The sequence below is a fragment of the Aphelocoma coerulescens genome, chromosome 4 (genome assembly GCF_041296385.1).
Source record: "Aphelocoma coerulescens isolate FSJ_1873_10779 chromosome 4, UR_Acoe_1.0, whole genome shotgun sequence".
Lineage (NCBI taxonomy): Eukaryota > Metazoa > Chordata > Aves > Passeriformes > Corvidae > Aphelocoma > Aphelocoma coerulescens.
The window spans coordinates 7,227,862-7,242,735 of NC_091017.1; the positions used below are offsets into that span (position 1 = coordinate 7,227,862).

The following is a 14,874-nucleotide window of genomic DNA, read 5'->3' on the forward strand; positions in this document are numbered from 1 at the left end:
TATTTTTTACAATCTGGTTCTGTTTAGCTATTTGCATAACAAGGACTGACACGCTTTACATCTTTCTCTTTGATTGCCTCTCCACTTGAGGTCAAACTGAGTGAAGAACAATGTGGGGTTCTTAACTGTGCACGTGGTATGTGGCACATGGGTGTATGTGTGTGCACGCTGTTGTCCCAGTTTTATGGGGTAGTGTCTGGATTTCTGCTCTTTGCATTTTTTACACTCTTACCAGTGCAACTCCTGGGACTCCAGTGTGGGAGAAAAAAAGGAAAGGTCTTGACATTGCTGTCCAGTGGGGTCTTTGGGTTTTTGCTGCTTATTTTATCTCTTGGAGAGGTAAGAATGGAGTAGCATGGTAATGCAAGCTGCTAAAAATAGTGAATTTGCTGTACTCTGTCATGTTGCTGAGTCTAACCCGTTGCACTGCACCTGCCATCAAATACTGAGAAGTGGACAGCAAAGTCTGTGTGCCTACCTCCATACAGTTATTTGTATAGACTTAGGTGTTTGTTGCTCAGCTCCACGAGGATATGTAAATTCAAATGCTGTTTTGTGGCCTGACATTGATTGTATTGGATTATTGTCTAGTCATTTCATTTGTATAGCATTTGCAAGTATTTTGAGAAAGGCTTCCCACGTTCTCCAAAATGCAGAAGCCAGTTTCAGGTGGTGTAATCTTGCCTTTAAAAACACTTTGAGCAAATGCACCATCAAAGTTTGGAATTGCATTTATATGTTTAGAGTTTGTACCTAATCAATGAGCAAAACCCAGAGCTTAACTTCCAGAGCAAGCATGATGGAAAAGCAACTGGTGATGTGTTTCTGTAAAACAGAGCAGCACCTTCAGCCTCTGGAGCAGCGCAGTAGAGCGTGCTGCAGGCTGTGCTGGCCTCACCAGTGCTGCCCTGGTGTGGCCAGCTCATCTGAGGACGATGGGGGCTAAAAAGACATGGTCTCTGTCCCATCTATGCTGTTAATCATGGTGGTGTGATTGCATGAAGTGCTCTTGGGTGCTTTGCTGCCTGTGGAATTGGAGTAACACTGCCTGCAGAGCTGTGGCTGTTTCTCGAAAGCTGTGTTTGGTTGAAGGCTGGCATTAGACTGAGTCCAGTTGGGTTTCTCCCTGGTAAATGTTATGCTGGAGTGTTCAGGAGAAAACACGATCGGCATGCTGTGTGTTGGTCTGACTGATTCCTGAAAGGATGGTTTTAACACAAAGAAACAATCTTCTTTCAAGGAAATGAAACTGAAAGTTTGCATAAGAAAGTTGCTGAGTTATTAAGAATTCACAGGTATCACTGAAAACTGATAGAGAGTGTGGCTTGGTGGTGCAGCCTTTGTCAGCTTAGGGTTGTTGGACTCTGTGGCAGCTTCTGAAGTGCTGGGCTTTCTCTTCAGGTGAACAGTGTGTTGGGCAAATGCCCTTTTGGGGCTGGTGTAATAATTTGAGAAAAACAGCCATAAAAATGTTTGATAGAAGATCCAGGGTTCACAGGCACTGTTTGGCTGACTGCTTCCTTGCTTCAGAGCACCATTGGTCCTGCAAAGGGGGTTGGGAGGTCCCTCTGTGCCATGTGTGGGTTGCAGTGAATGTTTTGTGGAAACTTCTGGGCTGGACAGCAATTACGTGATTGCACGCACTTGGGAATTGAGCTCAGTCATCTGGGTGTCTCTTCCTGCCCTGCAAGAGTTGCAGGCTGGGGTGCATAGCTTTTACTCTGGTATTAAAGCCAGCATCAAATGTTTTACCCTTTTTATGCTTACATGTGAATTCTCTTTGCGTAGAGGCATGGTGATCATAGTGTATGGAACAGGGAAAAAACTTGCAGCATCAATCTGCATCTAACCATCACTGTCCATAATCCATGCTTATTTCTAATGTGCACTTTTTAATGAGTTTCCTGTGTGACTTTGAGTCACCCACTGCCTGAGAGAAACTGGTAGCCTTTGAGGCAGAGGCACCACAATATGCTGAAAACCATTTCAGTCTGCCTGGTTGTAAGTCTTATTAGCTGTTCCAGTGTTACCTCTGGAACATGTGTTCTGAGCTGTGGATATGAACATCTGGTGGGAGCAGTTTAAAATGATTTTAGAAGTTGAAAAAAGCTGTTCTCCTAATGACACAAGTTCCAGGGGGTTAATCTTAGTGGATTTGAGTCTTAGTCTGAGAAGCCAAATGCTGCTTTTTGATCTGTGATTTAGCTCCCTGTAAACTCAGGTTAGGTTCAAAGATGGCAAAATGAGAACTCTGAGTTTTAACTCTTCCCCCCCCCTCCCCATGCATCTATAAAACAATCTCACATGAGCTTCATCAAATGGGATATTTCTTTTAATGTTACTATTGAGAACACAGGCTTTTCAGTGTGGCCAACTTCAGACACCTGACTGGAGTGGACAAGGAAATTAGCTGCCTTATTTCATACTCTGTACTCAGGAAAAGTGGCTTCTGTTCTGGCTTATTTCCTGAAAAACTCTGGAGAGTGCTTGAACTGGGAGGTGTGAATACCATTCTTTCCTTTAAACAGCAACCAAAAAGGAGATGTTCAGTTTGTTTTTTAAAGACACATGATAGGAGGAAGAAGGTTCCATCTCTTTCCTTATTTTTTTGAATTTGCAGAAAGTGTGCTAGGAGAAGATCCATTCAAAATGCGCTTGCCCAGAAAGATGTGAAGGAGCAGAATTCCAAATTTTCTTGTTTGTTGCAAGTTCACAGGTGTGTCTCAGTGTACATACTCTCTGTTACTTTGCTTTACAGTGTATCATGCCTTTCAGACCATGTGGGAAACAAACCAGGAAGTGAGGATTTTGACCAGGAAATATACAAATTACCCTTGTGAGATAGGACAATTTTCCTTTATTTTCTTCCAGTTTTTCTTTACTTTGTTTATGGGAGGTTCTTGCTGAGTGAATATCTTCTTTTACATTGCTGTTATTAATATGTGAACTAATAGAAAAAGTACCTTACAGAATAGATATTCATCCCCCTAGTTTTGGCCTTGTAAGAACTAATTGATTTTTCAGTTCTGTCTTAGCCTGTTTTGGATCTGAATGTTGGCTCTCTGTCTTTATAAGTGACTGTATAGGAAATTGGCTCTGGATCTCCTGCATTTATACCAGATCTGTATTCAGTGGGTTTTGATGGTCCTGGCTGGTCTGTGTATTTATCCACTGACAGCATTTCCGTCTCCCATACACACAAAGTTCTGGCCTGCCTCAAAGCAATTTTTGGAGAGAATTCTTCTAGCCCTGTAAGAGGCTGCCATTTATGATTCTTTATTCTCTGGCATCAGACATTGTATGTGTACTTTTACTCTGTGAAACGATGCCAAAAGGTCTTGGTAAGGTGAACCATTCAGCTTCTCTTTAGTGAATAAAGTTTGCAGTTCAAAACTGTTACATGTTTCAATGACAGATGTATTAAATACCACTCTGAAAAGTCAGTCTGTGGGAGAGAGGCTTCCCCCCAACTCTGTTAATATGAAAAAGGAGGCAATCCTGCAATGCTCAGGCCCTTAGAACTGTATTCACTGGAAGTGTAAAATAGAGTCTCAGGTTCAGTTGCTTGTGACTTGCTAGTAGGGACAAAATGAATTCCCTCAAAAATGCTAATTTCTTTTTACATGAATCACTTCTGGAAGAGCAGATATTTTTGTGCTCTTTTGGAAGTAGTGTCAGGCTTTGGTTAGGCATTTTGGGAATCACTCTTACAAAAGTTGAAGGCATTATTGAATTTCCTACAATGAGCCGTGTTCTCAGTGAACAAAGTTGAAGCAGTTAATTCTTACGCTGAAGGGCCAATGGCAGGAGTTTTGTTGAGAGGTTTCGAGGAAGTCTGAACTCTCATGGAAATAAGGGTAGATTTTCTGCACTTAACTAGAAGCAAGAAAATATTTTTGGCATCTGATCTCCAAATCTGTGTGCAGAGGTGTGAGGGATTTGCTGCTAGCAGAGTGCCCAGACCTTGTTGATACCACGATTGATACGTGGTAAGCGAAGATTCAGGGGTTTTGATGTGCATCTAGAGTCCTTGTCAGTTTAACTTATGGTGGATATGCCTTTCTGGACTTGCCTTGTCATGTTTTTTTCTGCTCTTCAACTTGCACTTTTTAATAGCTTTTTACATGTAAATACTGACTAGCTATTTACAGCTTCCTCGTTTTTTTCTGGATTTTGTTTCGTTCCACAAGGAATACACATGAAAATAGCAGTGCCCTGAGAATAGCAGTTAAAAAGATTTGGAATTTTTGGCCTTTTTATCACAGGCTCATGTGCCCATGAACTTGGTCTTGGTAGACATCTGGCAGTTTGGAGTAACCTCTGAATAATCATCTGAATAATCTTACTCTCAAAGAAACAGTTAGTGTTAGGCATGGCACTAGAAATGTGGCTGCAGGAGGAAGTAACTCTCTTATCTTAGAGGGTGGTGCTTTCCAGGGCATAGATGATGCATGTTTAGTTAATCTGGGAAAACTGGGCTTGCTACTGCTGATGCTTCATTTTTTATGTGTAAGTGGATGACTTTAATCTCTGATTTCGTAAATCTGGCACTTTAAACAGGAATAAAATTGCTCCAAAAATATATTAGCCAAAGTAAATATTTACACAAGCAGTAAAAATATTGTTGTATTGCAAATCTAGTGTCAGAATAGGCAGGGGAAGTTAAGCACATTGGCTGCAGATAGTGATTTTAACACCTCTCAGGACAAAACACAGTTTTTTGGTGGGGTGAAAGCGTTGGTGGGATTGTCATTGGCACTCTCCAGTGTTGTCCACCTGTTCATATGATAACAGCCTAATTAAGCAGCTTTGAGAGGTTCACTGTTCATATTTCAGCTGCTGCTGAAGTTGTTTGTTTTCCTTTGTGTGCTGTAAATGCTCGCATGCCATCAGAAGCACAAGTTGATGACTGTGTGTTATTACCTGGGGTTAAGTGCTGTCTCATTGCTTCCCAGGCTGCCTGCTGTTTCCCGGGGAGATCATGAAACGACATCGGCTTCCTAGCAGCAGTGAGGACTCTGACGACAATGGCAGTAAGTGCTCCTTTGTTGTAGAGTGCAGGAGGTTATGAGTTGGAAAACGTGTTCTAATGCAGTGCTTCATGTGCCAGAGGCATTTTGCATGTTGGTTGAACTGGTAGAAATGTGTGTTGTAAGGATCTAGTTTTGAACTCAAGTCATTCTGAGCACAGGTAGACAGTAGATCCAGGATCCCCCCATTGAACTGACACGTGGTTTTAGTTAATAATATAAAACAAGAGAAAAAAGTCAGTGGTCATCTTTGAAATCTTTGCAAACAGCATAATTTATCATTCTAAGGACAGAATGAGCATGGAGACGTCTGCTGACATTGCCCATAGAAGTTTGCATAAGGATTTTAAATTTGCTTCAGTGTTCCCATACCCTCTTATGCAGTGGAAAAGTCTAGCACTTCAAGCTTAAGCAGAAAAGATTAAGGGAGCATAAAAGTTGTTCCTCACTGCATTTGAAGATTTTCTTTGAGGAATAACTCACAAGAATTTGAATTCAGAAAATCACTAATTTGGATACAGAATGTATTTATGGTTTTTAGCTGTTTCTATACTGATGGAACTAGCACACACTGTGGTATCTCTCTGTCTTGTGTTTGGATTCCAGTGGCTGACAATCTTTCATTTTAAGCAGAAAAAAAAAGAGGGGTGGGGGGGGAGAGACAAAATGTCAGTTTGGGGAATGTGCCAAGGTGTCTTATTTGCCCAAACAAGCACGTAGACTGTACTTGACAATACTACAGCTTAGCCAGTTGTCAGAGAGGTTTTTGTGGTTTTAATTTGATCTATCTGGGTGCACACCTTCACACTTGAGGTCTTTTGTAAAACCTCAGTCTGAAAGTGATCGGGGTGGTTTCCCAGGTGCTTTTGGAAGCTTCACTCTGAGAACTCAGCCCTGTGATACACTGTGGCTCCACATAGGTGGCTGCTTCACCTGCATGCATTTCTTAGGTGTGTCTGTGCTGCCTGGGAATCCGCTCAGGTATGGCCAAATCTGCCTCTTAAAACAACCCTAGGCAATCTGTTGCTGAAATGAAGTAGTAAAGGTGAAAGGATTAGAGAAGGTAAGAACAAGTAGGCTGATTAGCAGTTAATCCAAATAAGGATTGAGCAAAATCTGCTAGAGGTGAGGAATTTGGCTTGGTTTTGGGGACCTATCCCTGCAGCTGGGGGATTTCAGAAGAAAAAACCCCAAACAAATCAGACATGTTTTTCTTGGTTTGAAGTTTACTTGAGGTTATTAAAATTGCAGTGTACTTCCTCAAAGGTGATGTGTACTTCCCAGAAAAAAAGGTGTGTTTTTACTTGTAAGATAGACAAGTGGCAACAAACAGGATGTCTTCCATTAGAATTTAGCTTAATCCTTTTTTCATTCCCTAGCAGCTTTATAAAATAGTATTTCATATAAATAATAGTCTTTATTTTCACTCTCTTTGCTGTCTTTTTTTTAAAGCCTTTGATCTCTTCATGTGCCTTGTGTAACAGCTTTTACCAAATAAAATATGAAACAATTAATCTTGGAATTGAAGTTGTGAAACAGACACAATTGACTGACCTGTTGCTGATTACAGCACGTGTTTGTAATGTCATTTGATGTATGACTATTTGGAATGGAGTTATCAACTTAGTGAATTATATTTTCCACAGAATCTGTTCCACAGATCAAGATATAAGAAAATGAGTTTGGAATATAAATGGAAACCTCTTGCCCCTTTATGTCTGTCTATTTTAAAGCCTGGTTGTTGCAAATTACTTCACTGAATAAATTGCATGGCAAAGGTAGTGAACTTTTAAAAGTGCTTTCAGGTATTATTTGAAATATATACCACTTCCTTTGCATTACACTTGTTTTTTTCTTGATGGCAAAGGTAGTGAACTTTTAAAAGTGCTTTCAAGTATTATTTGAAATATATACCACTTCCTTTGCATTACACTTGTTTTTTTCTTGATTATGGTTTTTTGGTTTTTTTTGGTTTTTTTTTCCCTCTTGTGAAGTTACTGGGCAAATTCAGATACAGGTTCCTGTGTACTCATTCTATTTCTACATACATGTTCAGAAAGATTAAGGGTTATCAATCAGAAGCCCAGATAACATTTAGTGTGGGGTCAGCACTTCCAAGGCTTTTTGTCATTCAGACTTCCCTGAAAAGAATGACTGACTTAGCTTAGGTCCTTTCCAGTTTCCCTGTTACAGGAGATACCAGTGGCTCCTTGCAACTATGTTTGAATGTCAAGGGTGTCCCCTTACAGGTTTCACCTTCACAGGATCTCTCTTGCCTTTAGTAGAATTACTGATTACGCCTCACTATGTTTGTTTCTGTATTCTTACTTTACCAGTAGTATTCTGTATTCTTACTTTACCAGACTGATCAGTAGTCTTAGAAGGGTAAGCAAGTTCCCCCCCCCCCTTCCCCCCCCCCCCAAAAAAAGATAAAAATTTCTATCAAGTATTTGTGGTCTGTATTGACGGCTTCAAGTCTTTCACTAGCTATTTTTCCTTCTCAGAGTTTCCAGAGGCTGACAACAATTACATTTGACTATTCTGGGTGTTTCAAACAGACACCTTCTAATTGAAAAGTTGAAATTTAAATCAACACCTAGTTGAAATCCTGTTGGCAAACACCTGCTTCCCTTTCAGTCAGTGGTGTCTCTTGACCCTCCAGTGGACTTGTTGCATCATTATGAGCTCTATGGTCTCTGAGCTTAGGGCTCAGCACTGCTCTCCCTCATCCTACAAGGTGAGGATTCAGCCTCCAGCTGCTGCAGTTCCGCAGCTCAGTTTTCACGCTGTGCTTTACTAGACTGTGATCAGGCATCTCAGGTTCATCATGAGGGTAGCTGAGTAAATGTGTTTGGAGTAACCTGAATGATGGTGCTTTTTGGGGTAGGCTCCAGCACGTAGGCTAGTGCAACCTGGAAAATATTTTGGCATTAAAAAAATCTCCATTTTATTCTGTTGAGCTCAGGAACCTGAATATTTGGAATGTTGTAATAATGATGTCACTAATAATGGAATTTATTTTTAAAAAAATTGTTGTTTTCCATTGGATCACTGAACTGAATCAGTTTCCTTGGTAGTCACAAGCAAACAAAGCTCATACCCAAGTGCTAAAAATACATTGTACTGGAGATATAGCAGTTCTTCAGAAGGAGAAAAAGGTGCTCTCATTTTGTGAGATGAAAGAAGGGAGAATGACTTTCATTTAGGAGCGAAATACCGAAGAGAAGTAAGCTTAACAACATGACTGCAGTTCTAGAGTATATACATGTATTTACTGACTCATGTAAGATACTTTAGTGTAGGTGGTTATGTGTTATTTGCAGTATTTTAAAGCCTCTCAGCTTAAAGTCAGCACCCTTGCTTTCCTCATCACTTCTTTGCCCTCAAGACTTGATTCTTTCCCTAAAGCTAAGCTTCCAAGAGTATTTATTTCATGTACTTCAACCTAACTACGGGAAATTGTTAAGCTGTGTCCCCTTAGAATCAAAATTCTAAATCCTCATTTCAGCACAAAGCCAAAATAGCATATTTGAAGCACTAGGCAAGAGGTGTCAGTGCCAGTTGTGCCTGGCAGTTCTGCAGTTAGTCCCTGCGTATCCAAGCGTGTTCTCAGGGATTTCATTTTCTGAAATTAGAGGTCACTTTTGAACATCTTATCCGTGAAATATAATTGAATGAAAAATGGCTGCAGGCATCGCTCTGGATTTTGAACTTTTGTCTAAATACAGAGGAATGGTATTGAGAGAGGCTTGGGGAAGTGCTTAAGAGTGTTTGCACCTGACAGCTTTTCTTCTTTGGTCACCTGGCAGAGCTTGTTTGTTTCTGTGGCCTTCCAGATAGTGTAGTACAGCAGCTATAATGGGCATTCATATTAGCCAGGCCCATGGTAAAAGCCTTGTGATGTAGGTGCTGCATTCTTCAAAGCCTGTAGGAAGGAAATCACTAATGTTTACCTGAAATCAATTACACTCCTGTTTTCTGGTGGCTGGCTAGAGTCTTGATAGTTTTTAAGCAAATTTTGTTACATTCCATTTCAGCTTGCCCCTCTGTTGCTAAACTTTCTCTTTATGGTTCTGGGTCTCATGTTTGATACTGAAGCTGTTTTAGCTTTCCTGCTCAGTGTTTGACACCTGTCTTTTTAGCCTCGTTGGTCTGTAAATCTGCAAAGGTGGCTTGTGCTGAATATTCCATATGCTCTTTCCTGGTGAGATCAAGTTGTGCAGTGGAGGAGTTCCCATTTATTGCTTCAAGGCATTCCTTTTTGCATAAATTGGTTGGACATGCGGACAGCTTATTTTTGAGAAAGGTCTGAAGCTCATGGACGTTTGTATAAGGGAAATTGTGTGAAATCCAGGCACTTCTGGGTGTCAGAGTTTTTGTGCTGTTTTCCGTGAGCAAGGAATTCAAAGCATGATTTTCTTCAGACTTTACTTGCTCCCATGAGGCTTTTTCATTTATTCTTGGAGGGCTTATCAATTTATCATACTCCTACATGCAGAGTGTCCGAGAGAAGAACTGAAGACACTTGCAGATGAAAAATACTTTCAAGATTTACAGAGTTTCACGTGAGTTCTGAGAAATGAAAGATTTAATACCTATGGATTATGGAATAGAGTTCTGTAATTTAAGCAGACCCTTATTCTATCATTGCTAAACAAATGTTATTTTAAAGTTAAACGAATTTTGCCAATATCCATTGCACTGACTGAATGACGGGGATCTTAGATTTAGAAAGGGCTTTGAATCCCAGTGGATTCCTGCAGTGTTTGAGATGGATCCCAGAGTGCCTTCACAAAGGTTACCGAGTACATAACCTTGGGGGTGTGTGTCATTTACTGTAGAATTGTAGCCGCTGCTGGCCTGAAATGAGGTGATTGCATGTGCAGAGCTTTGTGAAAAGGAAGTGAGGAACATTTCTTTGTTTTCCATTTGAACTGGCTGGGAGGTGAGGGATGGTGATTAAACAACAGAACTTAATGTAGTTAAAGTGCTCAGAATTTGGGCAAAGCAGCAAGTGTAGTGGTCACTACTGTGACTTTGAAAAAGGGTTGGAGAGTGATGACAGATGGTAAGAACGAGCATCTTACCTGAAGCTTAATCTCAGAGTGGGGCAGAGTGGCTTGTGGTGAAGTTGCTGGAGCAATCTGGAAGAGTGATTTAAAAGGCCTATCTTGGCTGATAGGGTATCACATCTGAGGAAGGGACTTCCCATAATCATCACTGTCATTTGACAGGAGTAAAAGTGTCAGGAAAACGGCAGCTCTGGACATGAGGAGAGCAGAGATCAGGCTGCTCAGAGAACTAGTAAGTAAAGTCCCCAGGGAAAATTTTTTTGCAGGTGCTGGGGTCCATCAGTGCTTTAAACACCAGCTCCTGAGGGCATAGGAGCAGGCAATTCCTAAATGTTGCAAGTCAAGCAGGCGAGGCAGAAGGCTAGCTGGGCTGAACAGGGATGTGCTCTTGGATGTGAGGTGAAAAAGGAAAGTGTATGAACAAGCAAGGTCAGGTGACATGGGAAGAACACAGAGATGCTGCTTGCCACTGTAGGGAAAAATTCATGTGGCCAAAGCTCAGCTGGGAGCTGAAGGTGGCCAGAAATGTGGGGGACAATAAAAAGAGTTTTATCAAATACATTAATGGCAAAAGGTAGCATTGAAATAGCATCAGCCTGTTACGGGATGAGAGTGGTCACCTCACAAACAGGGACGTGGACAAGGCAGAGGTGTTTAATGCATTCTTTGCCTCTGCTTTCAACATGGATGATGGACCAAGAGGGTCTCAGTGCCCTGAACTGGCGGATCATGATGGTGAGATTAATCAACTCCCAGTTGACCCTGAACTTGTGCAGGATCTGCTGCTGCAGATCCCTACAGATCTATAGGGCTTGATGGGATTCATCAGAGATTCCTCAAGGAGCTGCTGGTGACATCGCAAAACCTCTCTTGATGATTTTTGAGCACTTTCAGGAATCCTGAGACATCCTATCTGACTGGAAGCTGGAAAACGTTGACAGTTTTCAAGAAGGGCAAGAAAGAGTACCCCAGAAACTACAGGTTTGTCAGTGTCACTTTTACCAGTGCCTGGTAAAATCATGGAAAAGATTATTGAAAAACAGCTGTAGGATAATGCAACCAGCGTTGGTCACAGCCAGCACAGCTTCGTGAGGGGAAAGTCCTGCTTGTCTAGTCCTTCTACAACAGGGTGACCACCTAGTTGATCTAAGAAAAGCAGTAGATGTAATCTTTTTGGACTTCAGCAAAGCTTTGGATACTGTCTCCTAAGATCCTTCTGGACAAGATGTCCAGCACAGCTGGATAACTGTGTTCTGTGATGGGTGAGCAACTGGCTCACGGGTTGGGCACAAAGGGTTATAGGGAATGGGGTGACATCAGGCTGGTGTCCAGTCACTAGTGGGATTCTGCAGGGCTCCGTCCTTGCCCTGTGGTCTTCAACCTCTTCATGAAGGACTTGGACACAGAACTGGAAGGGATACTCAGTAAGTTTGCTGAGGACACTTAATTGGGCGGTGCTGTCGACTCCCTTGAGGGCAAAGAGGCCCTGCAGAGACCCCAGCAAATTAGAGGGCCAGGCAATCACCAACCATATGAAGCTCAACAAGGACAAGATTCTGCACCTGGGATGGGACAACCCTGGGTATACGGACAGACTGAGGAATGAGAAGCTGGAGAGCAGCGCTGTGAAAAGGGACCTGGCTGACTGTAGGTTGAACATGAGTCAGCAGTGCCCTGGCAGCCAGGAGGAACAACCCTGTCCTGGGGGGCATCAGGCACAGCATCTCGAGCCGGGCAAGGGAGGGGATTGTCCCACTCTGCTCTGCACTGAGGCGGCCTCACCTCAAGTGCTGGGGGCAGTTTTGGGTGCCACAATATAAAAAAGACATTGAGCCATTGGAGAGGGTCCAAAGGAGGGCCTCGAGGATGGTGAAGGGGCTTGAGGGAAAGGTGTGTGAGGAGTGGCTGAGGTCACTTGGTCTGTCCAGCCTGGAGAAGAGGAGACTGAGGGGGAGAGTGTCACAGTGAGGAGTGTCACTGCAGACTTCAACATCCTCACGAGGGGAAGTGGAGGGGCAGGCACTGATCTCTTCACTCTCATGATCAGGGACAGGACTCAAGGAAATAGCATGAAGCTGAACCAGGGAGGTTCCTGATATTCAGGCTGAATATCAGGAAAAGGTTTTTACACAGAGGGTGGTTGGGAACTGGAACAGACTCCCCAGGGAAGTGGTCACAGCACCAAGCCCGACAGAGCTCACAAAGCTTTGGGGACAGTGTTCTTGGGCACACAGTGTGACTCTTGGGGCTGGTCCTATGCAGGGCTTGGAGTTGGACTCCCATGATCCTGATGAGTCCCTTCCAACTCAGCATATTCTGTGATACCATGATTCATTTTTGGACAGGTACAATTTTCTTTACAAGACTTCTAGATTGAGTACACCTAAGTCCACTGGACTTTCAAGGCCAGACAACATCATGTTATCAGCCTATGAATGCTAGCATGGGAGGTGCTCAAATTGGCTTTGATAACCTATAGTAAACCTGAGTTAAAACTGTTTACTGTTATGGTAAAGCATGGCTACCATGGGAATTGGGCTGGGGAGCTTGAGTGGCACTTGGGTCTTGTGCTGAAAGATAAGATGAGATCTAGGAATTCCTGACTGTTAGAAGAGTGACATGTACCTGTGCGTGGTTATGTGTGTATTCTTTGAGATGATAAAACTCAATATGTGCTGCTGAGGAAAGGGATGACAGCAGGGAACTTGTGTAAAAGTGCTGTGGTGGGGAGCTGCAAGGATGGTTCATTATGTGTGTCAGAGACTGAGCAGTTATGCTGTGGTGTTGTAAAGCACTGCAGAGATCGTATGGATCGACACATTGTTCAGCAGCTGCAATTGGGGAGTCATCAACTGACACTAAATTTCAAGTAGCATTGCTGTTGACAAGAGATATAAAGCTATTACTTCTTCTGTTTTGATCTTGAGTGAGATTATTGTATAATAATACGCTATAAAGATAAGGAAGATAGAGGGGCAAACCCTCCAGCAACAGAAAAGTGAGAAAGGAAGTTTGGCTACGTGAGATGGTGTCTCAGTTTGTGTTTGCTTGCATGCTGCTTTCTCTGTGGTAAGGCCTGAAGACTTCTGCCCAGCCAACTCTTCGGTACCTGATATAATGGAAACTGCTTACAGAATAGTTTGCTTCTCTTTGCTTTGTGCTGGAATTTGAATCCAGGCACGGAGATATTTCTAAGTGACATGGTGCCCCTGCTGTAAGGAGTAGTGGGCCAGGCACTAAATGGGGAGACTGAGCACCTCTGTTTTCTCCTCAGGCTGCAGCGTTTCTGACAGCGTTGGCAGTGGCACCTAGTTGGTCTGCAGAGCAGCATAGGCATCTGGAAATGCCAGTGTTAAGCAGAAGTGACAGCCAGACATAGATCTGTGTCAGGGCTGCTCTGCTCTGTTGTGCTGCGTGGTGTAGCGAGGTAGCAGGAGTGTATTCACGGTGGGAGAAGTGCTTGCAGTCATCTGAGGCTTCGAAGTGTTCAGAGGCTGTAGCAGCAGGTGGTTCTCCAGGGACACAGCTGGGTGCCTTACAGGTGGCTTTACAACAGCCTTGTGCATGATATCTAATAGCTGAGACTTCTCTGCTCATGCTGAGCTGTGTATTAGTTGTGGGGTAGAATTCCCCCAGGGCTTGAATTGTTTTATTGGTTCCAAGCAATTTTCTGTTTTGATTGGATTTTTTTTTTTTTGGAATGAAAACGTATTCTTGACAGATCATTTAATAAAATGATGCAGTTAAAATTGATTAAGTTTTTCCTTTTGGGAAGCTTGTGTTCTTCACAAATAGGGAAAAAGAATGCACACTCCTTGATTGCTTTCTTTTATTATCAGGAGGCATGTGTGTTACATACACCCCGTGGCGGTATTAGAAAAACACCGTATTTACAGTGTGAAGTGTTCATAGCAGCCTTGGGGAACAGAAAAAATTCCTGTTTGAATCTGAGAAGTCCTTTGCAGCACCCGTGGTGTGTTAGAGCTCTGCTTCCCTTGCTGAGGATTACATCTTTTTAGTGGTTTGGGATTTCTTTCTGCTTTTTGTCCTTAAGTAGATAAAGGCAAAAGGAAAACCGAGAACATGTAGTAAGAGTGTGATCCCTCTCCCGTTGTTCTCAGTGATGAAATCTTTTTAAAACACACGAACACCTCGGTCATCTGAAAGAATCTGAACTGTAAAAGAATCTAAATGATCTTGGTCTCTGAGAGTGATGATGCTGACTAGGCTACTGTGTTCATCCTAAACTTGTGTGATTATGTAACACTTAATAAGATACCTTTTATCTTTGATGTCTAACAATGACAGAAATGCATGTTTTGAATGTGTTTATTTGGCTTCATGCCTTGGAGTTGTGTTTTTCATGTTCACTGCTTCTCACATGGCTCATGGTAGCATGGGCTCTCTTAACATCTCACTGTTTTTCCATCTGCTGTGAAACTCATTCTTCCTATGAGGTTTATAATGGTATCTTACAGAACTTTTATATCTTCCAAATCCCAGTGATTCAGACTTGCCTTATGATTTTTTAAAATTTTAATTTTATTTTACCAAAACTGAGTTTAACTCTTGTCTTGATCTTTAGTTGTTTTTCTAGTCTTGGTGATCCTAATCCAGTTTGAGACTAAGGCTAGTTCTCAGAAATTTGGTGAACACGGTGGTTTTGGATACTTAATAAAAGAGGATAATTGTGGTGAAAAGTGTCTGGAATCTTTCTAAAATAACTGAAATAGCTTCATGTGCTTTTTATAGTACAGAAGAGCTGTTTTGAA

At 42.2% G+C, this 14,874-nt stretch overlaps 1 protein-coding gene across 12 annotated transcripts in view; it reads left to right on the top strand.

Annotated features, from left to right (window-relative positions):
- The window catches only part of JADE1 (jade family PHD finger 1), an 87,699-nt gene that overhangs the window by 49,132 nt on the left and 23,693 nt on the right, over nucleotides 1–14,874 (top strand). For 10 of the 12 annotated variants that reach the window (XM_069012666.1, XM_069012665.1, XM_069012671.1 and 7 more), the window contains one exon: nucleotides 4,956–5,033. In XM_069012666.1, the coding sequence (XP_068868767.1) occupies nucleotides 4,982–5,033 (52 nt within the window). In that variant the 5' untranslated portion in view covers nucleotides 4,956–4,981. Of the gene's footprint in view, nucleotides 1–2,285; nucleotides 2,717–4,486; nucleotides 4,510–4,955; nucleotides 5,034–14,874 lie in introns of those variants that run through there. The other 2 variants (XM_069012667.1, XM_069012661.1) reach the window with 2 other exon arrangements.